General features: G+C 42.0%; 1 protein-coding gene across 9 annotated transcripts in view; it reads left to right on the forward strand.

The window, feature by feature from the left end:
* Positions 1 to 5,390: 5,390 nt before the first annotated feature.
* Positions 5,391 to 23,963, forward strand: part of NEMP2 (nuclear envelope integral membrane protein 2) — a 42,622-nt gene continuing 24,049 nt past the window's right edge. For 4 of the 9 annotated variants that reach the window (XM_067741187.1, XM_067741186.1, XM_067741190.1 and 1 more), the window contains exons 1-2: positions 5,398 to 5,645; positions 20,205 to 20,320. In XM_067741187.1, coding sequence (XP_067597288.1) covers positions 5,540 to 5,645; positions 20,205 to 20,320 — 222 coding nt within the window. In that variant the 5' untranslated portion in view covers positions 5,398 to 5,539. Of the gene's footprint in view, positions 5,646 to 20,204; positions 20,321 to 23,963 lie in introns of all 9 variants that reach the window. The other 5 variants (XM_067741193.1, XM_067741194.1, XM_067741195.1 and 2 more) reach the window with 4 other exon arrangements.

Genomic DNA, 23,963 nt, shown 5'->3' on the forward strand with positions numbered 1-23,963 from the left:
CCCAGTCAAAAGGGACAGAGTATAAATCAAAGCAAACAAATGTAATTGAGTTGGGCAGAATGTTACTGAAATGTCCTAAATAATTATTTTTTTCATCCAGCTTTACAGACTTTGCTTAATGCAAGCAAAAATATATCTAATTTCTGTCAGATAGACTCTATCGGCAAAATAGGATTCATAGTATTAGCAAAACAGAAGTACATTAGTTGAATTATTTATACTTGCCACAATCTCTATTGAAACATGACTAATCTAGAAATTATGATTTGGTTATAGAAACTGCTCAGAACAGATAGACTTTCTTGTGTCAATTTTCTTCAAAAAATAAAGTATTATTTTATTATAAATAAAACATTATAAATTTCTTCCTAACAGTTAGTAGCTTACACTGTCTTTCCACACCCATGGTCACAATAACATCCTGGAAAAATAAGGGAGTCAAAAATCTGTGTAACAACTCCATAATACACTTGGGTCAAGCCAGATATAGAATACAAAGAGACAGCAATATTGGAAATAGAGGCTATTGAGATCTGACTTACAGAAGCAAAGGGGGAGAGAAACAGCAGAAGAACAAAACCTGAGACATATTTATCTCCATCTCCCAGCCTCCACATACCCTTTTAAAAAAAGATTTCTTTCTAAAAACACTTGAAAGAATATAGGTTGAAGAATTTTTCTGAGTAGACTGTGACCACTGGGGACATCCTGAAGTAGCTGGTGGGAAACTGAAAGCAAGAAGAGAAAATCTCTATTTTAACTAAATTGAAGGGCTCCTTAAATTACACACAGTTCTTTTACATTGTCAATAAATGACTAATAAAGGCAGTTAAAGAACTTAACTAAAAGGATATCTGCAGTTTATAGCTTCCCCTGAAGGAAGAAAAGACTTTCAAATATAATTATCTCACTATAAATTATTTTTTGGAGAGATTACTCCAGTGGGGCAGGGGGCAGGGTGGGAGGACCAAGATTGTAGAGAATGGCCAATTAAGAAAAATGCTCCCTAAGGGTGAGTTGGCAGAAAAGAAGACTTTGGCAGAGCTTCTTTAGGAATCAAGTCAAGTGGAGTGGCAGGATTGGATGGTGTCCAGGTAAGAAATAAACTAGAATCCCAGTGCTAGGAAAATGTATGCATTTTACATGCAATCCTGAGCTTACTCACTGCAATTTAAACCTATTTCATTTTTGCTCTTAAGAAAACATAACAAATAATTGGTGACTATTTTTCTGTATCCTAGTTCCTTAAATTAGCTCTTAGAAAGCTGCAACTTTTCAACCTTCTTTTCCTCAGATTAACCAAGAACATCCATCTTTTCCCATAGATACAGTACTATTTTCCAGCCATCATCAACTAATCATCAATCACTTTTGAATATTTTTTCCCCACCAGTTTTATCGCATGGTCAAAAGACTATTTGCCTCAGAATCGTAAATGTGGATTCCCAGGCCATACACTGTACCTACTGAATATGAGTCTTTGGAGATGAGACTCTTATCCACACCAAAATTTGAGAACCACTACTTTAAAGGATTCCACAGCTCTCAATTTGAATGGAAAGATCTGAATTGAATTTGACCAATTATCTTTTATCAAGGACTTTAGCAATTGAGTTTAGAGAACATTTGATGTATTTCTTAATAAATTATATTCTAATCCCTCCCAACATCATTTATTCATACTGAAAAGCTACCTATCTTTTACTTCTGACATGAATTATTAAAATTACTGAACTAGTATATGGCAAGTCAATTTCAAAGTATTTCTTAAATGAAATATGCTAAGAAAATCATGATCCAACAAGTCAACATCTATTTTTATTCTTTTCTTTTATGGAGAAGTCTTGAACAGGCTGTTTTTTTCTCTTGATATATAAAATTCTAAAAATGGGAATTTTTAAAAGGAAGAAATGATGGCATATAACTTCTATAATCTTTGTGGCATTGGTGGATATCATTACAGTCTTTCTAAATCTTTCTTTATGAAAGAACCCAAAGTAGTAGAACTGCCTATTTCTTCTAATACATTTAATTAAATGTTCTACCTACCTAGAAACCAAGTGAAAGCTCCTAAATAATTTCTGACATGAGCTAAATTTTACTTCTGATTCATAATGACTGATTATAACCCTATGACAGTTACAGAAAATTAATTAGTTATGAAGAGCAAGAACTCTAGAAATAAAAATGCAGAGGCAGAAATTTGAATTGTAATCTTTTTCACACCATGTGGAAATAGTCATATGGAATTAAAGAACTTGGGTCATTAAAATAATATTAAGGAAGCTCTTTATTATACATTTTTAAAAAATAAGTATGTCATATTCTAACAATATGAATTACATAAAATGCACACACAGTATTTTAGCTGTGATTATAAACTTGCCCAAAATTCTACTTACTGTCAAGCGTGAAACTTGTAAAACTCAAAATTTAGTCCTAATACTCTTGATTCACTTGGGTTACATGTTAAGAAGAGACATTTGGGGCTCTACGCCCGATGGACTGAATCAGTCTCTGGAGGGTATGTCCTGGGAATCTGCATTTACAATGCTAAACATTGTAACTAGCATTCTGGCAAGAGTTCCAACTTCTTCCCTATCTATGAGATCCAGATCCCCCAAGTGGCAGTGCTTCGTTTTGTCTTAGAGACGGACGTGGGGTGTTTACCAGAAATCCATAGCTGAGGGACTTCCCTGGTGGCACAGTGGTTAAGAATCCGCCTGCCAGTGCAGGGGTCACGGGTTCGATCCCTGGACTGGGAGGATTCCACATGCCAAGGAGCAACGAAGCCCGTGTGCCACAACTACTAAGCCTACGCTCTAGAGCCTGTGAGCCACAACTGCTGAGTCCGCGTGCCACCACCATTGAAGCCCATGCACCTAGAGCCCGTGCTCTGCAACGAGAGAAGCCACAGCAATGAGAAGCCCGCGCACCGCAACGAAGAGCAGCACCCACTTGCCGCAGCTAGAGAAAGCCTGCGTGCAGCAACGGAGACCCAATGCAGCCAAAAATAAATAAATAAACAAATTTAAAAAATTGTTTCCGAAGCAAAAGCATCAGTGACAATACTCAAAGTATTGCCAATGTTGTTATTAAAAAAAGAAAAATCCATAGCTGAAATCTGTAGGCAATACAATTGGGCAACTTCTTCAAAGAGATAATGAATTTTGTCCTTTTTCAAGCATCTCTTTTGGTGTAGAAATGTATGGGCTGGTGTTAAAATCCAGTTACAATTAATCGTTTTACATCATCTAGGCAAATTTAATGGTGACCCCCCAACTACAACTTTCTCACCTCACTGACCCAGTGATGGGCAAAAATATTCTCTATTTTCTAACAGAAAGATAGAAAGCAAACCTGCATAATAATCCCAGGAGGCTTTGAACAGAAGATTCTGCAGGTGTCCTGTTTATATGGGATTTGGTTTTGGTTTCGCTTGTTTAATCAGTATAGTTCATCTCCTAGAAAGAGGCACACAAATGCTGGTGTAATTTAAGAACAATAGACTGCACTAATCACAGATTGTTAATCCCATCTGCTCCTCATGAGAAGGAAGCAGTGTTCCATGATGTGTCAAAGGACCTATGAGCCTTCCTAAATCTGACCACTCTCCTTATTCTGTCTTCTTGTATTTCTTTCTCCACGGTTCTTTGGTGTCTTTTTTCCCTTCTTCTCATTGCATTGTCACCACAAAGCTTATCTATTTTCATATGAGAGGTTTTCATATGAGAGAGAGGTTTGGGGAGGTTAGGTCAGATTTCATCATGGTCCCCCAATGACAAAATTATCACCTCCTAAGAGTCTGTTATCTCTGGAAAAAATTTATTGCTATCCTATAAAGAGGAATGTGGTGTTTTGCGTTAGCTTCTTTACTAAGAAGCTAAAGATATTTATTAAGAGTATTGCTACATGAATAGCACTTTAAATATTAATTTAATACACTACTTCCTGTCCTTTTATTCCTCTACCTGATACAGCTGTAGGAAAACACACTTGTTCAAGAATATACCTGTTAAAAAAAAGAAAAAGAATATACCTGTTTCTTTTAGCCACATTTCGTAGTGCCATTCAAAATTAAACTAAATCAAAATGAATATGGTTAGGGAAAAAAAATGTTGGGCAAGAGGCAAGTGGGGTCAGGGTCTCTGCTATTTCTCTGGAGATAGTCTGCAGGGTAAGACAAGGTAGGAGTTCAAGTAATAACAGTTTATCTGTAAAAATCATCCTCCCCAGGAGTCCTTTACAAGATTTCTGAACTTTCAAAAAGCCACATATGGGTGTGCACATGGCACCAGGGGGTTGAAGGCAGTTGGTTAAACCTAACTTTGAAGCCAGGGAAAGTCTAGTGAGTTCTACTCAGATCTTTGGGGAAAATGAGGCTAAGCTAGTTTTAGAGGTTGATTTCTGTTACAACTGGCTTCTCTGAAGTACCTTAGCAGAAGTCCAAAATTAGAAAAGAGGAAATGACCTTTTGTTCTACCGAGTGTTTAGTAGGAAATATTGAATCACATTAATGGGTTTCCAAGGCCTGAGGAGGGTTTGGACCTTAAAAAAAAAAAAAAAAAGTACAGTATAATAATGTTTAAGACTACAAGCTCTATACTCATTATCAATATTAAAACCACACAAGATATTTTTCCAGGTTTATTGAGATATGACTGACATATAACACTGTATTTGTTTTAGGGGTACAACACAATGATTTGATATATGTATATATTGCACATATAATTTATTTAACATCCGTTTCATCACAGTTACACATTTTTTTTAATGACGAGAACTTTTAAGATCAACTCTTAGCAATTTTCAAATATTCGTTACAGTGTTGTTAACTTTAGTCACCATTACATCCCCAGAACTTACTTATCGTATAACTAGCAGAAGTTTGCACCTTTTGACCACCTTCACCCAGTTCCCCCACCTCCCCCCACCCTGGCAACCACTAGCCTGTTCTCTACATCTTTTTAAACACACACACACACGCACACGCACACACACACACACACACGTTAATTTTAGGGGATATATTGGTGAGAGAACGTTTTACATGCCGTTTATACTTAAATGTGAAAAGTCAATGCTATTTAAGCAACCAAATTGCCAATCTGTTACTGTTACAAACAAAAAGGAAAAATAAACTGATTTTTATTTCTAAATAAAGGGTTGCTGAAGGGCCTTCGCCTTCCGGGGGTATGACTCTGAGAAGCTCTGACAACTGAGCCCTAAAGCCCCACCGTCACGGGTCAGGGTAGTTGTAAGCACAATTCTCAGACGAAGGGTCGGCTCCTCCCCACACCCTCCAGGGTGAGACGGGGCGGAGCCCGGAGGGCCCCGGAGGCGGGAGGGGCGGGACAGGGCGCGAGCGGGACGGTGGCGGCGGGGGCGGGGGGCGGGACCTCCGGGTTCCCGCGCGCAGGCCGCAGCGGCTCCTGGTCTCCTTCTGGGCCCCGCGGCATTTCCGCTACTCTCGGCCGAGAGGGACCCACAGGTCTCGTCCCGCCGCTGGGCCGCGCGGAGCTGACCGCCTGGCGGGATGCGGCCGTCCCCGGGGACGTGCTGGCTGCTCTTCTGGCTGCCGCCGCTGGCCGTGCTGCCGGCGGACGCGGTGCGCGGCGAGGAGGACGAGGCGGCGTTGTCAGGTAATCGCGGGCACGGGCGGCGGGCGCGCGCACGCTCCTCGGCTCCCCCGCTCCCTATCCCCGCCCTCCTCGCCCCCTCCCCCCGTCTCGCCCGGCTCCCCGGAGATGGACCAAGCTCTCCCTTCTCCGGGCGGCGGGGCGCGGGGAGCTGTTTCCTTGCCCGGCTTAAGGTTTCCTCCGCGGGCGCGGCCTCCCTTACCGCCTGCTTGGGCGTCCCTGGACTCTGCTGGCACTTGGACATTATAATTTTAGGGTTAGAAGCAACTGCAGAGTTCATTCTGGCCCAGTTCCCTCGTTTTGCAGAAGCAGCCGAAGCCCAGAGAAGTTTTGATTAGTCCAAGGACACACAGATAGTCATTGTACAGATGATCCTAGTCTCCCGACTTTCAACACAGGGCATTTGTATACATCAACTTAGGTTGAAAATATTATTATTTATCTAGGTAAAACTTTGGACTCAAGACTAGAGAAGGTTTGGCTTTAGAATTGGACTGAACTTCCCCTGCCCTTACTAGCTCTGTGACCTTGAGTGAGTCATGCTACTACCGGTCACATGTAAAACACGGATAATATTTCACAGGATTACTGTGATGTTTAACGTGTACCTGGTACAAAGGAAACAAGAAATGGTAGCTGTTCATAGTGTTGTTATGGGCTGTCTGGAGTGGGGCAAGGCAGGAGTTCTAACTCCACAACTGCTACTAATTTGCTATGAGCTTAACGTTTCTTTTTCACTGTTTTCACTATTTTTAAAAGATTTCCTGGAATCACTGTCCACTAACTTCATCTTATTGCCCCCCTGTGGTTGCAAGGGAGGCAACCAAGTGTAGCTGGGCATAGCTGCTACCCTCCAATAAAATCAGGATTGTTTGTCTAAGGATAAAGGCAGTTATCAGATTGAGCTGGAGCTACCATACGCCTTGGGGGACTCTTCTATACCAGTTTTCATTGAATGGACATTTGTTGAGTATTTACTATGTGCTAGGCAGTGTTAAAAGTGCTTTAACTGCATTATCTTATTGAATACTCATAGTAGCTGTATGGGGTAGGTACCATTTATATACCCATTTTACAAGAGGGAACAAAGGCTTGGTAGTAGGAGAGGTAACCAGTATGTACTGATGAAAAAATAAATCACAGATCTGTCTAAGAGGGAGGATTTCTGAGTATGGCTGCAAACACAAAATTGTAAGTAGCCTTGGACCAGCATCCAGAACGTTGATTTCTCTAGTTCGGTCATTACATTCAGCCACCCACTTGCAGAATTACGTTGGTCCAGGCTTGTCTTTATGGGCCATAGTTTTCTCATCAGTAAAGATGAAGAAGTTCTATTACTGAATGTTCTCCAATAATTTCCTTACCTTTTATTTGCCTCAATGAACCCACTGTTTTTCAGGTTTTTGTTACCAGATTTAGTGTTAACATGTCAACTAATTTATTTTGTTAATCAAATCATACATAAATGCTTCTGTTCTGCCTGAGACATGCAGGATGCCCACTGAGTTGATAAAATTCTAGTCCACAGCTAAGAGAAATGGCAACTTCTGTAGCCTTATAGCAACACTTGCCCTTACAGATGGGCTTCACAACTGAGACTTTTTTTTCTTTTACATCTTTATTGGAATATAATTGCTTTACAGTGGTGTGTTAGTTTCTGCTTTATAACAAAGTGAATCAGTTATACATATACATATGTTCCCCTATCTCTTCCCTCGTGCGTCTCCCTCCCTCCCACCCTCCCTATTCCACCCCTCTAGGTGGTCACAAAGCACCGATCTGATCTCCCTGTGTGCTAAGCTGATCTCCCTGTGCTATGCGGCTGCTTTCCACTAGCTATCTATTTTACGTTTGGTAGTGTATATATGTCCATGCCACTCTCTCACTTTGTCACAGTTTACCCTTCCCCCTCCCCATATCCTCAAGTCCATTCTCTAGTAGGTCTGTGTCTTTATTCCCGTCTTGCCCCTAGGTTCTTCGAATGTGTATGCTTAATTTCATTTGGTACTCACTTACCTTACTTTTAACATCATCTGAATTACCAGGCATGTAACAAGTTTAAGTACAGGTGCCCAGAATTGAAAAATGAGGTTACTAGCATTTAGAAGTTGTCCTTAAAGGTTATATGATGGGAACAGCCTTCTATTGAAAAGATACCTTGCATTCTGTCTCTTCAGTGGCTCTTGTAGCCCTCTTTTTTCCCCTTCTGTCAGATAGAAAATTGAGCTGCTTTTGTGATTTACATGTTTCCCAGAAGCTTCTAGCTCCATTGCTGTCAAAATAAGAAATCATTTCTTAGCAATAACTTTGAAACACTGTTTTGTCTAATACTTATTGACAACTCTACATAAAAAATGTCCCATCCTGTCCCTCCCAGCCCCCCCAATAAAACCTGTTTAGTGAGGGAATCCTTCAAGAATATTTGCTCAATCCCACTACTGGTCATATACCCTGAGAAAACTATAATTCAAAAAGAGTCATGTATCACAATGTTCATTGCAGCTCTATTTACAATAGCCAGGACATGGAAGCAACCTAAGTGTCCATAGACAGATGAATGGATAAAGAAGATGTGGCACATATATACAATGGAATATTACTCAGCCATAAAAAGAAACAAAATTGAGTTATTTGTAGTGAGGTGGATGGACGTAGAGTCTGTCATGCAGAGTGAAGTAAGTCAGGAACCTCCATAATGTTGTCCATAGTGGCTGTACCAATTCACATTCCCACCAGCAGTGCAAGAGTGTTCCCTTTTCTCCACACCCTCTCCAGCATTTATTGTTTCTAGATTTTTTGATAATGGCCGTTCTGACTGGTGTGAGGTGATATCTCATTGTAGTTTTGATTTGCATTTCTCTAATGATTAATGAAGTTGAGCATTCTTTCATGTGTTTGTTGGCAGTCTGTATATCTTCTTTGGAGAAATGTCTATTTAGGTCTTCTGCCCATTTTTGGATTGGGTTGTTTGTTTTTTTGTTATTGACCTGCATGAGCTGCTTATAAATTTTGGAGATTAATCCTTTGTCGGTTGCTTCATTTGCAAATATTTTCTCCCATTCTGAGGGTTGTCTTTTGGTCTTGTTTATGGTTTCCTTTGCTGTGCAAAAGCTTTGAAGTTTCATTAGGTCCCATTTGTTTATTTTTATTTCCATTTCTCTAGGAGGTGGGTCAGAAAGGATCTTGCTGTGATTTATGTCATAGAGTGTTCTGCCTGTGTTTTCCTCTAAGAGTTTGATAGTTTCTGGCCTTACATTTAGGTCTTTAATCCATTTTGAGCTTATTTTTGTGTATGGTGTTAGGGAGTGATCTAATCTCATACTTTTACATGTACCTGTCCAGTTTTGCCAGCACCACTTATTGAAGAGACTGTCCTTTCTCCACTGTACATTCCTGCCTCCTTTATCAGAGATAAGGTGACCATATGTGCATGGGTTTATCTCTGGGCTTTCTATCCTGTTCCATTGATCTATCTTTCTGTTTTTGTGCCAGTACCATACTGTCTTGATTACTGTAGCTTTGTAGTATAGTCTGAAGTCAGGGAGCCTGATTCCTCCAGCTCCGTTTTTCGTTCTCAAGATTGCTTTGGCTATTCGGGGTCTTTTGTGTTTCCATACAAATTGTGAAATTTTTTGTTCTAGTTCTGTGAAAAATACCAGTGGTAGTTTGATAGGGATTGCATTGAATCTGTAGATTGCTTTGGGTAGTAGTGTCATTTTCACAATGTGGATTCTTCCAATCCAAGAACATGGTATATCTCTCCATCTATTTGTATCATCTTTAATTTCTTTCATCAGTGTCTTATAATTTTCTGCATACAGGTCTTTTGTCTCCTTAGGTAGGTTTATTCCTAGATATTTTATTCTTTTTGTTGTAATGGTAAATGGGAGTTTTTTCTTGATTTCACTTTCAGATTTTTCATCATTAGTGTATAGGAATGCCAGAGATTTCTGTGCATTAATTTTGTATCCTGCAACTTTACCAAATTCACTGATTAGCTCTAGTAGTTTTCTGGTGGCATCTTTAGGATTCTCTATGTATAGTATCATGTCATCTGCAAATAGTGACAGCTTTACTTCTTCTTTTCCGATTTGGATTCCTTTTATTTCCTTTTCTTCTCTGATTGCTGTGGCTAGAACTTCCAAAACTATGTTGAATAAGAGTGGTGAGAGTGGGCAACCTTGTCTTGTTCCTGATCTTAGTGGAAATGCTTTCAGTTTTTCACCATTGAGGACGATGTTGGCTGTGGGTTTGTCATATATGGCCTTTATTATGTTGAGGAAAGTTCCCTCTATGCCCTCCTTCTGCAGGGTTTTATCATAAATCGGTGTTGAATTTTGTCAAAAGCTTTCTCTGCATCTATTGAGATGATCATATGGTTTTTCTTCTTCAGTTTGTTAATATGGTTTATCACATTGGTTGTTTTGCGTATATTGAAGAATCCTTGCATTCCTGGAATAAACCCCACTTGATCATGGTGTATGATCCTTTTAATGTGCTATTGGATTCTGTTTGCTAGTATTTTATTGAGGATTTTTGCATCTATGTTCATCAGTGATATTGGCCTGTAGTTTTTCTTTCTTTGTGACGTCCTTGTCTGGTTTTGGTATCAAGGTGATGGTGGCTTCGTAGAATGAGTTTGAGAGTGTTTCTCCCTCTGCTATATTTTGGAAGAGTTTTAGAAGGATAGGTGGTAGCTTGTCTCTAAATGTTTGATAGAATTCGCCTGTGAAGCCATCTGGTCCTGGGCTTTTGTTTGTTGGAAGATTTTTAATCACAGTTTCAATTTCAGTGCTTGTGATTGGTCTGTTCATTTTCTATTTCTTCCTGATTCAGTCTTGGCAGGTTGTGCATTTCTAAGAATTTGTCCATTTCTTCCAGGTTGTCCATTTTATTGGCATAGAGTTGCTTGTAGTAATCTCTCATGATCTTTTGTATTTCTGCAGTGTCAGTTGTTACTTCTCCTTTTTCATTTCTAATTCTATTGATTTGAGTCTTCTCCCTTTTTTTCTTGATGAGTCTGGCTAATGGTTTATCCATTTTGTTTATCTTCTCAAAGAACCAGCTTTTAGTTTTATTGATCTTTGCTATCGTTTCCTTCATTTCTTTTTCATTTATTTCTGATCTGATTTTTATGATTTCTTTCCTTCTGCTAACTTTGGGGTTTTTTTGTTCTTCTTTCTCTAACTGCTTTAGGTGCAAGGTTAGGTTGTTTATTCGAGATGTTTCCTATTTCTTAAGGTAGGATTGTATTGCTATAAACTTCCCTCTTAGAACTGCTTTTGCTGCATCCCATAGATTTTGGGTTGTCGTGTCTCCATTGTCATTTGTTTCTAGGTATTTTTTTATTTCCTTTTTGATTTCTTCAGTGATCACTTCGTAATTAAGTAGTGTATTGTTTAGCCTCCATGTGTTTGTATTTTTTACAGATCTTTTCCTGTAATTGATATCTAGTCTCATAGCGTTGTGGTCGGAAAAGATACTTGAAACAATTTCAATTTTCTTAAATTTACCAAGGCTTGACTTGTGACCCAAGATATGATCTATCCTGGAGAATGTTCCATGAGCACTTGAGAAAAATGTGTATTCTGTTGTTTTGGGATGGAATGTCCTATAAATATCAATTAAGTCCATCTTGTTTAATGTATCATTTAAAGCTTGTGTTTCCTTATTTATTTTCACTTTGGATGATCTGTCCATTGGTGAAAGTGGGGAGTTAAAGTCCCCTATGAATGTGTTACTGTCGATTTCCTCTTTTATGGCTGTTACTATTTACCTTATGTATTGAGGTGCTCCTATGTTGGGTACATAAATATTTACAATTGTTATATCTTCTTCTTGAATCAATCCCTTGATCATTATGGTGTCCTTCTTTGTCTCTTTTAATAGTCTTTATTTTAAAGTCTATTTTGTCTGATATGAGAATTGCTACTCCAGCTTTCTTTTGGTTTCCATTTGCATGAAACATCTTTTTCCATCCCCTTACTTTCAGTCTGTATGTGTCTCTAGGTCTGAAGTGGGTCTCTTGTAGACAGCAAATATATGGGTCTCGTTTTTGTATCCAGTCAGCCAATCTGTGTCTTTTGGTGGGAGCATTTAGTCCATTTACATTTAAGGTAATTATCGATATGTATGTTCCTATTCCCATTTTCTTAATTGTTTTGGGTTTGTTATTGTAGGTCTTTTCCTTCTCTTGTGTTTCTTGCCTAGAGAAGTTCCTTTAGCAGTTGTTGTAAAGCTGGTTTGGTGGTGCTGAACTCTCAGCTTTTGCTTGTCTGTAAAGGTTTTAATTTCTCCATCAAATCTGAATGAGATTCTTGCTGGGTAGAGTAATCTTGGTTGCAGGTTTTTCTCCTTCATCACTTTAAATATGTCCTGCCAGTCCCTTCTGGCTTGCAGAGTTTCTGCTGAAAGATCAGCTGTTAACCTTATGGGGATTCCCCTGTGTGTTATTTGTTGTTTTTCCCTTGCTGCTTTTAATATGTTTTCTTTGTATTTAATTTTTGACAGTTTGATTAATATGTGTCTTGGCGTATTTCTCCTTGGATTTATCCTGTATGGGACTCTCTCTGCTTCCTGGACTTGATTAACTATTTCCTTTCCCATATTGGGGAAGTTTTCAACTATAATCTCTTCAACTATTTTCTCAGTCCCTTTCTTTTTCTCTTCTTCTTCTGGAACCCCTATAATTCGAATGTTGGTGCATTTAAAGTTGTCCCAGAGGTCTCTGAGACTGTCTTCAGTTCTTTTCATTCTTTTTTCTTTATTCTGTTCTGCAGTAGTTATTTCCACTATTTTATCTTCCAGGTCACTTATCCGTTCTTCTGCCTCAGTTATTCTGCTAGTGATCCCATCTAGAGTCTTTTTAATTTCATTTATTGTGTTGTTCATCATTGTTTGTTTCATCTTTAGTTCTTCTAGGTCCTTGTTAAAATGTTTCTTGCATTTTGTCCATTCTATTTCCAAGATTTCGGATCATCCTTACTATCATTATTCTGAATTCTTTTTCAGGTAGACTGGCTATTTCCTCTTCATTTGTTAGGTCTGGTGCATTTTTATCTTGCTCCTTTATCTGCTGTGTGTTTTTCTGTCTTCTCATTTTGCTTATCTTACTGTTTTTGGGGTCTCCTTTTCGCAGGCTGCAGGTTCGTAGTTCCCGTTGTTTTTGGTGTCTGTCCCCAGTGGCTAAGGTTGGTTCAGTGGGTTGTGTAGGCTTCCTGGTGGAGGGGACTAGTGCCTGTGTTCTGGTGGATGAGGCTGGATCTTGTCTTTCTGGTGGGCAGGTCCACGTCTGGTGGTGTGTTTTGGGGTGTCTGTGGACTTATTATGATTTTAGGCAGCCTCTCTGCTAATGGGTGGGGTTGTGTTCCTGTCTTGCTAGTTTTTTGGCATAGGATGTCCAGCACTGTAGCTTGCTGGTCGTTGAGTGAAGCTGGGTGCTGGTGTTGAGATGGAGATCTCTGGGAGATTTTCACCGTTTGATATTATGTGGAGCTGGGAGGTCTCTTGTTGACCAGTGTCCTGAAGTTGGCTCTCCTACCTCAGAGGCAGAGCCCTGGCTCCTGGCTGGAGCACCAAGATCCTTTCATCCACACGGCTCAGAATAAAAGGGAGAAAAAGGAGAGAGAATTAGTAGAAGTATGAGGAAAGAAAGAAGGAAAGGAGGGAAAGAAGGATGGAAGAAAGAAAGAAGGAAAGAAGGCAAGAAGGAAAGAAGGGAGGGAGGGAGGGAGGGAGGAAGGAAGGAAGGAGGGAAAGAAGGAAAAAAGACAGAAAGAAAGAAGATACAGTAAAAATAAAATAAAGTATAATAAAGTTATTGAATTAAAAAATATTTATTTAGGAAAAAAGGGGGATGGATAGAACCTTAGGATAAATGTTGGAAGTAAAGCTATACAGACAAAATCTTACACAGAAGCATACACATACACTCTCACAAAAAGAGGTAAAGGGGGAAAAATCATAAATCTTGCTCTCAGAGACCACCTCCTCAATTTGGGGTGATTCGTTGCCTAAAGGAGGGAAGGAAGGAAGGAAAGAAAGAACGAAGGTAAAATATAATAAAGTTATTAAAATTAATTATTAAGAAAAAATTTTTTTAAAAAAACCATGGACGGATAGAACCCTAGGACAAATGGTGGAAGCAAGACAATACAGACATGGTCTCACACAGAAGCATACACATACACATTCACAAAAAGAGGAAAAGGGAAAAAAATCATAGATCTTGCTGCTAAAGTCCACCTCCTCAATTTGGGATCATTCCTTGTCTATTCAGGTATTCCACAGACGCAGGGTATATCAAGTTGATTGTGGAGCTTTAATCCGCTGCTTCTGAGGCTGCTGGGGGAGATTTCCCTTTCTCTTCTTTGTTCTCACAGCTCCCAGGGGCTCAGCTTTGGATTTGGCCCCGCCTCTGCGTGTAGGTCGCTGGAGAGCGTCTGTTCTTCGCTCCGAAAGGACGGGGTTAAAGGAGCCGCTGATCCGGGGGCTCTGGCTCACTCAGGCCAGCGGGGAGGGAGGGGCATGGAGTGCGGGGCGAGCCTGCGGCGGCAGAGGCCGACATGACGTTGCACCAGCCTGAGGCGCGCCGTGCGTTCTCCCGGGGGAGGTGTCCCTGGATCCTGGGACCCTGGCAGGCTCCCCGGAAGGGGGGTGTGGATAGTGACCTGTGCTTGCACAGAGGCTTTTTGGTAGCGGCAGCAGCAGCAGCAGCCTTAGCGTCTCATGCCCGTCTCTGGGGTCCGCGCTTTTAGCCGCGGCTCGCGCCCGTCTCTGGAGCTCCTTTAAGCAGCGCTCTTAATCCCCTCCAGGTACGTGGGGGGTTTCTTGCCTTTTGGGATGTCTGAGGTCTTCTGACAGCGTTCAGTAGGTGTTCTGTAGGAGTTGTTCCACGTGTAGATGTATTTCTGGTGTATCTGTGGGGAGGAAGGTGATCTCCGCGTCTTACTCTTCCGCCATCTTCCCGGAAGCCTGAAGTTTTGACTAAGTATTTTTACCTTAAAATAAAAGGTAATTTAGTTTATGACTAAACTCTTTAACCTAATTGTATCTTTATACATTTAGGAAAACATAAATGACAAAAGTAGTACAAAAGAATAATTCTAAATTTATCAGTTAAAGCAAGTGATGTGCAGTTGTCTCTTTTTTAATATATGATATGTAGTCCTAACATTAGATTAATTGAATATTTTCAAATTGAATGGTATTTTATGTGAACTAAGGGATTTCACTGGTAAAGGTAACCCTGACTCACATCCTTTGGTAATGTAAAGAATTGCACTTTGTCATAGCAGTTTGGGCACAAATGTCCAGAAATACACTGTTCTCCAGGAGTCAGGTTTATTGAAAGGTTCAAGAGAGCCTGCCGAGGACTACAGGTAGTTAAGGAGGGCCGTGCTCGGTCCATGGCCTTGCTGGGGTAGCCATAATAAGCATGGCATTCGGGGTTGGTCCTGCTTATACCCCTAAGTTTTTGGGAAATGAGGCAGAGCTGGGATAGCCCACACTTGCAGACCCCTCTCCTGACTTGAGGCTTGAGGAAGTGAATGCCTAGGTTATGGGAGCACCCTCTGGGGAGGAGAAATATTTCAGCTCCAGGGGGAAGCAGTGGCTCTCCCTAGGCAGGTGTTGTTCTCGTCTGACCAAATGAATGATTATTATTACATTTTTATGAATCCCTAGAAATTCCCTTTTGTTTTCTGGATTGCCTCGTGAGGGGATGTTGTTGATATTGTGATACATTTGGATTTGCCCGGATCTGACACTAGGAGGTTCCAATCCTAGCTGAATGAACCAGCAAAGACTGAGACTGCATGAATAAATGACACCTGCAGACCTCACAGCAGCTTCACAGCCCTCAGTGTCAGGGCTGGAACAGGTGGTAGAGTTCAGCCAGGCAGTGAAGCTGGCTATAATTTCTGTTTCCTACCCGCAGGCAGAGATAGAGGAAGTAGAAACTGAATAATGAAATGTCTCTAGAAGCTTACTGAAGGGAGGAGGGGCCTAGGAAAGACAACGTTTATAAACAATCTAAGATTAAAAGATCTGGTTCCCTCTAGGAAGGCAGTGGGCCAGCTGTGGTAAGAATCTTGATTGTCAAAGTCACTGTCTTATGCTAGTTGGCCATGGCTTAAGATTCACATGAACTCACTTGGAGCTAGGGTTGTGGTTTCTTGTGGCTGTGAGTTTCAAGTTCCTTAGATAATTAGGAATTCTTGTGTGGGTGGATTGAGATGCATTCACCTCAGGAGACAGGTGATAACAATGAGGGCAGCCAGAGGGCACCATGAATTGCTGACACCTTGTCTATAATGTCTCATGTATTGTGTGAATTCAACATCAGTTTCACCTCAAAAGCCAGAGGTCGCTCTGGAGAATTCCAGGGGAGACGCCCTTTGCAACATGCTTTTAGTAGTGTTTCTGTAAATATCAAGAATCAGGGCAACGTACCCCTATCTGTACTTTCCTTAATCTGGTTGAAGACCAAGGTGAAATCAGAGCAAGTTCTTTTCTTCTAACTGGGAGGTCTTTACACAGGGTACACTGATGTACCATATAGAGTACAACAAAAACACGCTGATCACCACCTCCTGCCTCCCTCTGCCCTCTTCTACCTGGTGAGGAGAAAGAAGAGGGTTCTCAGCCCAAGGGATATTAAGGGTTACAGCTCTCCACCCTCTAGTTAAGGGTACATTGATGATGGGGTAGGGTAAGGCGGAGGTGTAGCCTGCAGGTTCTGTGGGTGGGATGGCAATGGCACAGGCTGGACAGGTGTCCAGCATTAGGTTGCTTCAAGGGGAAGAGCAGAGTGCCCCCCCTTTTACAGTGCTGGCACTGGCCAGCCTCTTAATAAAGATTGGCCAGGCTTTCACGGGGTCGGCTATGCACGCCCAAATAACCTACCAGTCCTCTCGAATTACAACACACACGTGAAAGACAAATATTTAAATGCTACATATACGGTAATGAACATGCCATGTCCCTAACTTCATGGAAAGAGAGTATAAACTAAAAAATACATATATAATATGAAGAGAATAAAGCAGAGTAAGCAGAAAGTGGGTGAAAGGGGTAGGAGTGTGCCATTTTAGACAGTGGGGCCAGAGAAGGCCTTCCTGAGAAGGTGAATTTTGAGCAAATACATACGTTATCTATCAGAAGGAGCCAGCTCTGCCGAGATCTGGGGAAAGCCGGTTGCAGATGGAGGAAACAGCGTGTAGGAAAGGTTGAGGCAGGGGTGGCTTGGCACCCTGAGGACAGGACGCTTGGTGTGGCCGGAGAGGCTAAGCAGGAGGAAAGGTCAGAGGTACCCAGGTCCTAGGAAAGGAGGGTGGGTTTTCTTACGGGTGTGACGAGAAGTCATTGGAGGGTTTTGAGCAGGTAAATGCTGTGCTCTGGTTGATGTTTCTAAAAGGTCCCTGTACTGATTAGAGAATAGGTTGTAGGGGAGCATCGTAGAGGTGATTCTGTAAGCAGACCAGCTAGAAGTCCCTTATAGTAACCCAAGTTCAAGAAGGCTGCGGCCTGGACAGCAGAGAAGCATTTATTCCTAAATTCAAGCTATTGCGCTCTACCCACATTGCGTCATCTTGCTCTTATCTGAAGAGTTACAGATATCAAATGATTTAGGAGACAGTCTTAGGACCAAAATGGAAAAAAAAAAAAAAAACCTCACTGGAAGGCAGCGTTTGCTTGCAAAGCTCAGGCTCCAAAGGGTTTTTCCTCAGACCACTAACAAGAGGGTAGTTCGTATACTTAGGGGAATTGACTCAGCCCTCGAAGTGGTGGAACGCTCTCTAGGAGACGGGATGCACGGAGGGACCCTGGAAAGACCACAAGAAAAGCCCCTAGTGAGCACGCGTATGGTGTTAGGAGTAACCCTGAAGAGAGAACGGGCTGCAGTTAACGTTCTCATGGTGGTCTGGGCTGCTGGGGTCTGCAGACCACAGACCTCACGCTCTTCACCTGACCCCAGCCCCAGAGTGTGCTCCCTTCCCAACGATAGGTAGGAATCCCCTCTTCCACTGGGGACTCCCAGCATAAGGTTCTCAACTCCAGCCGCCTGATTTCACCCTGTTCCTGCCTAGAGAGCCCACAGGGGACCGCGGAAGGCAGAACATGGGATACCAGAAGGCGAGTCCGGAGCCCTCCCTGTGGTCACTAGCTGAGGGCTTTTAACGTGCGTGGTGTGTTATCATCGCAGTCGCTCAGGCTCTTCCAGGGCCTGCACTGCCTCCTTGGACACGCGTCTTTCATACAGCCAGCTGCAGCCCCTTGGGGTCCCGGGAGGGCCCTGTCCCCTGTGCAGCCCGTGGCCAGGAGTCATTTGTGTCTCAGATACACGCAAGAAGGCTCTCAGCATCTGTTGCTTTGTGTGTGTTGTTAACACTGTTCTGCATTCTCCTTTGTGCCCTTGTGTATAAACAGACCATGAAAGAATGCATTTTTAATTTTTGTATCCTATATTTAAAAGAGAGCCTAGAGCTTCCTTCTCATGCCTTTTTGAGATCTGCCTCTTAACCTGGATTCTTATATTTGCATCTCAAACTCTGCAAATTTCTTGGTATATTTAAAAACATATGCGTCACAGTGTTAAGAGTAAAGATTAAATGGTTTCACAGCATCACAGTGGAGGGTACTGGATCCTCGTGTAACTTCTCTGCTTTGTGCAGCCACCTGAGAACCTTGACTTTTATGCAGTTGTATTTTCAGAGCTGATGGGCATTCACAGTGTCTGTTTCTTCACTTTTCTCCAGCTTAATGCTAAGGTGTTTCTAGGCAGGACCAGGACCTATCTGGACTTACTTAGTGTTATTCCCTAAATGGATATAATTGTCGAGTTGTTATTACTGGTTACCCGATCCTTCCCCAACTTCGGTGTAGCAGGTTGTTCTAGCTTCATTTCAGGTTTTTCTGGAGAAACAGCTGATCACACTCTCCTTAGAGGAGTGAGGGTTGGGGCATAAAGCCTGTTTCTTGATGTGCACGTAAACATTCCCTGTTGCTGTTTCATATATGACAGACGTAGTGGTGATACCCTATCCTGGGTCCAGAAGCATCTGTGACTTTCATCTCACTTCATTTTAAATTCAAATATAGCAACAGCCTCAGAAAAAAATGAACCCCATTACTTCATAATTTTCTTGTGGCATTTACTACATTTACCATCTGTAACGCTGCACCTGTCTTCTCTCTCTCTCTGTTACACTGTGTTATATTGTATTATATATTACATACTATATATAAAATATTTTTTGTGTATTGCACAGAACACACACACGTATGTATGTACTACATCTGTCTCCAGCCAAACTTCTCCTGTGCTACAGACCTATCCATCTTCACCTAGCCCCACCAACCAAGGCTCAGTACTTCTAAAATTGAACTCTTCCCCTTTTTTTGCTTCTTCTCTAGTATTCCTTATATCACTCACCGGAACCATCAGGTCATTTCTGAATCTCTGAGTCTGTTGATTCCACTTCCTAGGTGCTCTTACATCTGTTCTTTCTCCTGCCTCCTTAGTTTGTTTCTTGTTTAGACTGCTTCGGGAGCCTCCACAGCTCTTCTGCTTTCAGTCTTCTGCCCCTCTAACATTTTGCGTGGCCTACAGAATGCTCTTTCTAAGACACGACTGTGTTCTCTGTTCCCACAGGTCCATTCTGTGCCTTGCTCTCCCCTGCTCAGTTCCCGGAAGCTGGCCTCTGTGGGCTTCTTTGCCCTCTGGCTTCCAATGGTTTGGCAGATGAGAGGCACTGATGGGAGGGCGGGAGAGAGCTCCCCCTGAAGCTCTGGCAGGGCTTGCATCCCCTTAGACTACTCTCCTCTCGGCTCTGGTAACAACGGGTCCTCCCTTTGCCATTTCAGGCCTAGGGATGTTGAAGGCTTTCTGCTCTTGTTGGTGCCTGGGAACTTCACGGTTCCTTGTTGTTAATGCCTGAACCCTGCCTACATCTTCACTGAACTCTTCTCAGTGAAACCCTTTGGAATGTCAACAGTGTCTTGCCGACACTTTGACACTTACCTAAAATCCTTCAATGCTCTGCTTTCTGCGGGAAGTCCACCCTCCTCAGTGTAACGGAAACCACCTAGCTCTCTAGCTGCAGGTGTTGAAATGTCCTGTGTATTCCCTACACTCCGTCCTCGTGAATGGCCGAAGCACTTCCATGATTTCCCTCATCTCCATGGTTCTGTACACATTTGTCACCCCACCCCCTGACTTCTGTCTCGTTGCCTCTGACTGTGCTTCAGTGCTCCTCTCACGTTTCCTCCTTTCTGGGAAGCCTCCCTCAATCCTTGCCCTCTACTTCAAGATTGAAGAAGTGCCTATTCTCCATGCTCTTGCAGTCCCTCCATCTGTCATAAGAGTATTGGTACTGGACTGTAATCTTTTTGTCTGCCTCCTGCTAGATTGGAAAGACTGAAGGACTATAATTACCATGTGGAAGAATTTACTGGCCATAGACTACAAAAACAGCCGTCATTAACCCTGTGAATAAAAAAGAAGATAAGATTCTGGGCAATTACATATTTAGGAAATATATTCTTTTTTCCATTTCTCAGTTGCAAGATGTAAAGCTTTGAAGGAAATGGATTTAATTAAAACGTCTCAGTCAGACTGTTACTGCTACAATCAAAAATCCCAAGTGAAATGGAAGTATATATGGTCAACTGTGCAGGTAAGAGCCTACTTTCAAATTATGTCTTAGGAACAGGGAGTTAAAACGTACTATTTCAAGAGTAGAAGTAGCTTTTGTATGACATAGAGCTGTGTATCAGTATGAAAGCTGCCTGGGGGATTACACACAGCAGTTCAGGTTGGGGGGGGGCTATGGGAGGGGACGTTAACCTCCATACTCTTCATCAGCCCCTCTCCAACCACTCCAAGTAGATATACTATCTGAGTGCAGTGTGCTTGCTGTTTGGACATGGCTCAAGACAATACCCTCTTGCCTACTTTCCAAAATAATTGCTATCTCAGACCCTTCTCTATAGAAATCTGAAGTTACCTCTGATCCCAGGTGTGGTCAAGATAGTAATTACTCTTAATAGCCTAGCACTTTCCTTCCTTCAGCATTTAATGAATATTTATTAAGCACCTACTAAGTGCCAGGAATTCTTCTAGGCTCTTAGGATCCATCAGTGAACAAAATAGATCCCCGCTCCTGTGATGTTTACACTCTTGGGAATGGGGGTAGGGGGTAGGGTGGGGTTAGCTATAAATGTAAAAGAGGAGAAAATTATAAAACTAGTAAGTGCTATAAAAAAAGAAAATGTAGAGTAAGATAAGTGGAATGAGGGGGGTGGAGGCAAGTTGCAGTATTAAAAAGAGTGGTCAGGGTCTTTCTCATTGAAAAGGTGACACATGAGTAAGATCTCAGTGATGTGAGTTACCCAGCAGGGTATCTGAGGGAAGAGTGTTCTGGCTGAGGGAAGAGCTAGGACATCATCATATCAATAGGCACATCATATCAATAGGCACTTGATGTTGCTTTGTACTATTACTGATAATATACACCACTTTGGTCACTTGGTTAAGGTGTTATCTGTCAGTTTAGTTTTACCACTGTAAGATAACTATTTTCACCTCTGTAATGAATGACTATTTTGAGGGGATAATTTGAGACTGTGTATATATTTTATTCCTCATCAAACTTTTACTCCCTAGTTTTATTATCTGTTGATGATGCTTGCCTGAATCAGTTATCATCACGATGTTTATCAAATGGTGATTTTCTAATTCCATTATTCCTTCTACATTCATTGGCATTCTTCTATAAGGAAGAGTTTTACCTCCCCCATTTATTTATATCCATATGGTTTCATGGATTGCCAATTCATTTGCTGGACTACAATTCCTTACTTTTATTATTTGTTTTGTTATTCAAATTGTCCTAGATTTGGCCAGTAGGAGCCCCTTCGAACTAGCTCTTATGTTCTTTAACTTGTGCCTATCATTATTTGAGCACTTCTTTACCTTCTGGCAAACAAGATGTTCCCAAGCTTATCCTGTAATTTCTTAGACGCAGCTCTGGAGTCATACATTTTTGCAAGGAGCATTCAGTGTCAGGTGTGTTCATTACTACCGGATATCATTATCATATGTGTATATACACACCCATACTCCTATACACATGGCTGTTTCTTCCTTCCTTTCTTTCTTCTTACTTCCTGTCTGTCTGTCTTCAAAAACCATGAATTCTGATCTCTCCAACACCACTGGGTTCACTCTAGTCTTTCTCCTTTCCATATCTATAACTCTCTTCTCTGATTGTGAGAAACCTGGTTCCCATTCTCATCAATATATTGATTTATTTGCCTAATCCTAGAGTAATTTCAGAGTTGTTAAGCCATACTGTTGTGAAAAACAAACCTAGTAACAAGAGCTCAGTATTTGTTTACAGTGTGTTTTATCTTTAGTTTGAGGGGTCACAGTCTAAATATTGTGCTGAAAAGTTACTTGGGTTAATTCATTCCTACCCATCCCCCTTCAATATGGTTATATTATTCATTTGAAATACACTTGTTTTTATTTGTTTCCATTTCAGAGTTTTTCCTCATCCTGGTTGATTTTATTATTATTTTTTAGTATGTACAATATTAATATGGCTCAAAAGTCAAAACTACACAAAGGTATTCTCAGAGAAGCGTCACTCCCCCTCATCCCTTCCCACCCAACCCATGTAGGTAATCAATCTTGTTAGTTTCTGGTATATCTTTCCTGTGTTTCTTTTTACAAAAGTAAGTGGTGATGCGTATTTATAGATGGTGCTTAAAGCCATGGGACGAAGGAGTGAGTTTAGATGGAGGAGAGGAGAGGACCAGCGACTGAGCCTGGGTCAGTCAGATATTAAGAGGTCTGGGAGGAGGAAGGGGCCAGCAGAGGAGAGAGAGAAAGGGCAACAAGTGAAGGAGGTGCCCAGGGAGCCCCAGGAAGTGCGACAGGGAGGAGGGAGTGATCAGCAGCGCCAGACTCTGTTGATGGATCAGATAGAATGACTGGGAATGAGTTGACCATTCGGTTTAGCGACACCATGCCACAGATGACCTTGTCAGGGGCAGCCTGTTGGAAATGAAAGCCTGACTGAAGTGGCGAAAGAGAGAAATGGGGGAGAGGAACCGGAGGCTGCAGGTATTGGCAACTTTTAAAAAGAATTTTATTGTAGTGGGAAGCGAGGAAAGGGGGTGATAGCTGAAGGGGAAAATGGAGTCAATAAAAGGGTTTTTTGTGTTTTTCTTTAAGTGGGAAAAATGCCAGCATGTTTGTAAGCTGATAGGAATGGTCTAGTAGAGTGGGAAGAAGTACTGGTGGGATGTCCTTGAGTAGCCAAGGTGGGTCGGATCCAGTGCACAGGTTGGGGGCTTGCCTTTAGAATGGAGCATGTAAATCTCCATGGCAGAAATTTCCTCTGGAAATGCACAGGCCAGAAGCAGAGCATGTGCCTGCAGATGCTGACAGGTGGGGGGATATGGGGATAAGAGCCCTCCCGGTTCTCTTCCGATTTCTTCCGTTCTCAGTGAAGTAGGAAGGATCACCAGCCAGAAGTGAGGCAGGGAGAAGTCATTGGGGTATTGAGGAAGGAGAAGCCGTGAGGTCATCGTTGAAGAGAGTGGAAGAGCCACTGGATAGGAGTGTGTGGTATGATTGCCGACAGCCTTCCGGTCCTACTTCAGGTTCACAGTCAAGGGTTTGCAGTGAGAGCACTACGAGTTTCTCCAGCATGATCGGTGGTGCAGATGCAAAAGTGGAATAGGTGGAGGGTTGGATTTTGTAAGTGAGTGTGACAAAGCACAAGGGGCACAAACAAGTTAAGGGTACATATAAGGGAATGCTTTATAATGATTGATCATGGAACTTAGCTGGAAAAGAAGGGGCTGAGGACATCAAGGGTGAGGAGCAGAGGAAAGGTGCTTGCTCCCTGCTGGGGTTAATGCTTGCTGGGGTCGGGGTGTTAAGGGAGGCACGCTGGAAAGGTAGGAGGTGGTGGTCAGCTAGTGGGGTGCATTTCATGCAGCCTGTATTGGGGGCTGCAGTGTGGGACTGACAAGATTGGGGTGTGGCTGCAGGCATGATTAGCTGAGGTGAGTGGAGCATAAGAGGGGAGGAGTTCAAGGAACCAAGAGGACAGGATATTGGAAGGAGTTTTGTGTGTATCTTGTGTATATTTAATCCCAGAGACATGACAGGAAGTAGTATTGGAGAGCGAGCAGCAGAGAGCCAGGAGCTAAAATCCAAGAGAATCGGGGCGTTGGTAGACAGATAATGGGTGATTTCAACTGAGGCCTGAGATTCAGAGCTGGTGCTCTCTTTTCCCTTTTCAG

This window comes from Pseudorca crassidens, chromosome 6 (assembly GCF_039906515.1).
Source record: "Pseudorca crassidens isolate mPseCra1 chromosome 6, mPseCra1.hap1, whole genome shotgun sequence".
Taxonomy (NCBI): Eukaryota; Metazoa; Chordata; class Mammalia; order Artiodactyla; family Delphinidae; genus Pseudorca; species Pseudorca crassidens.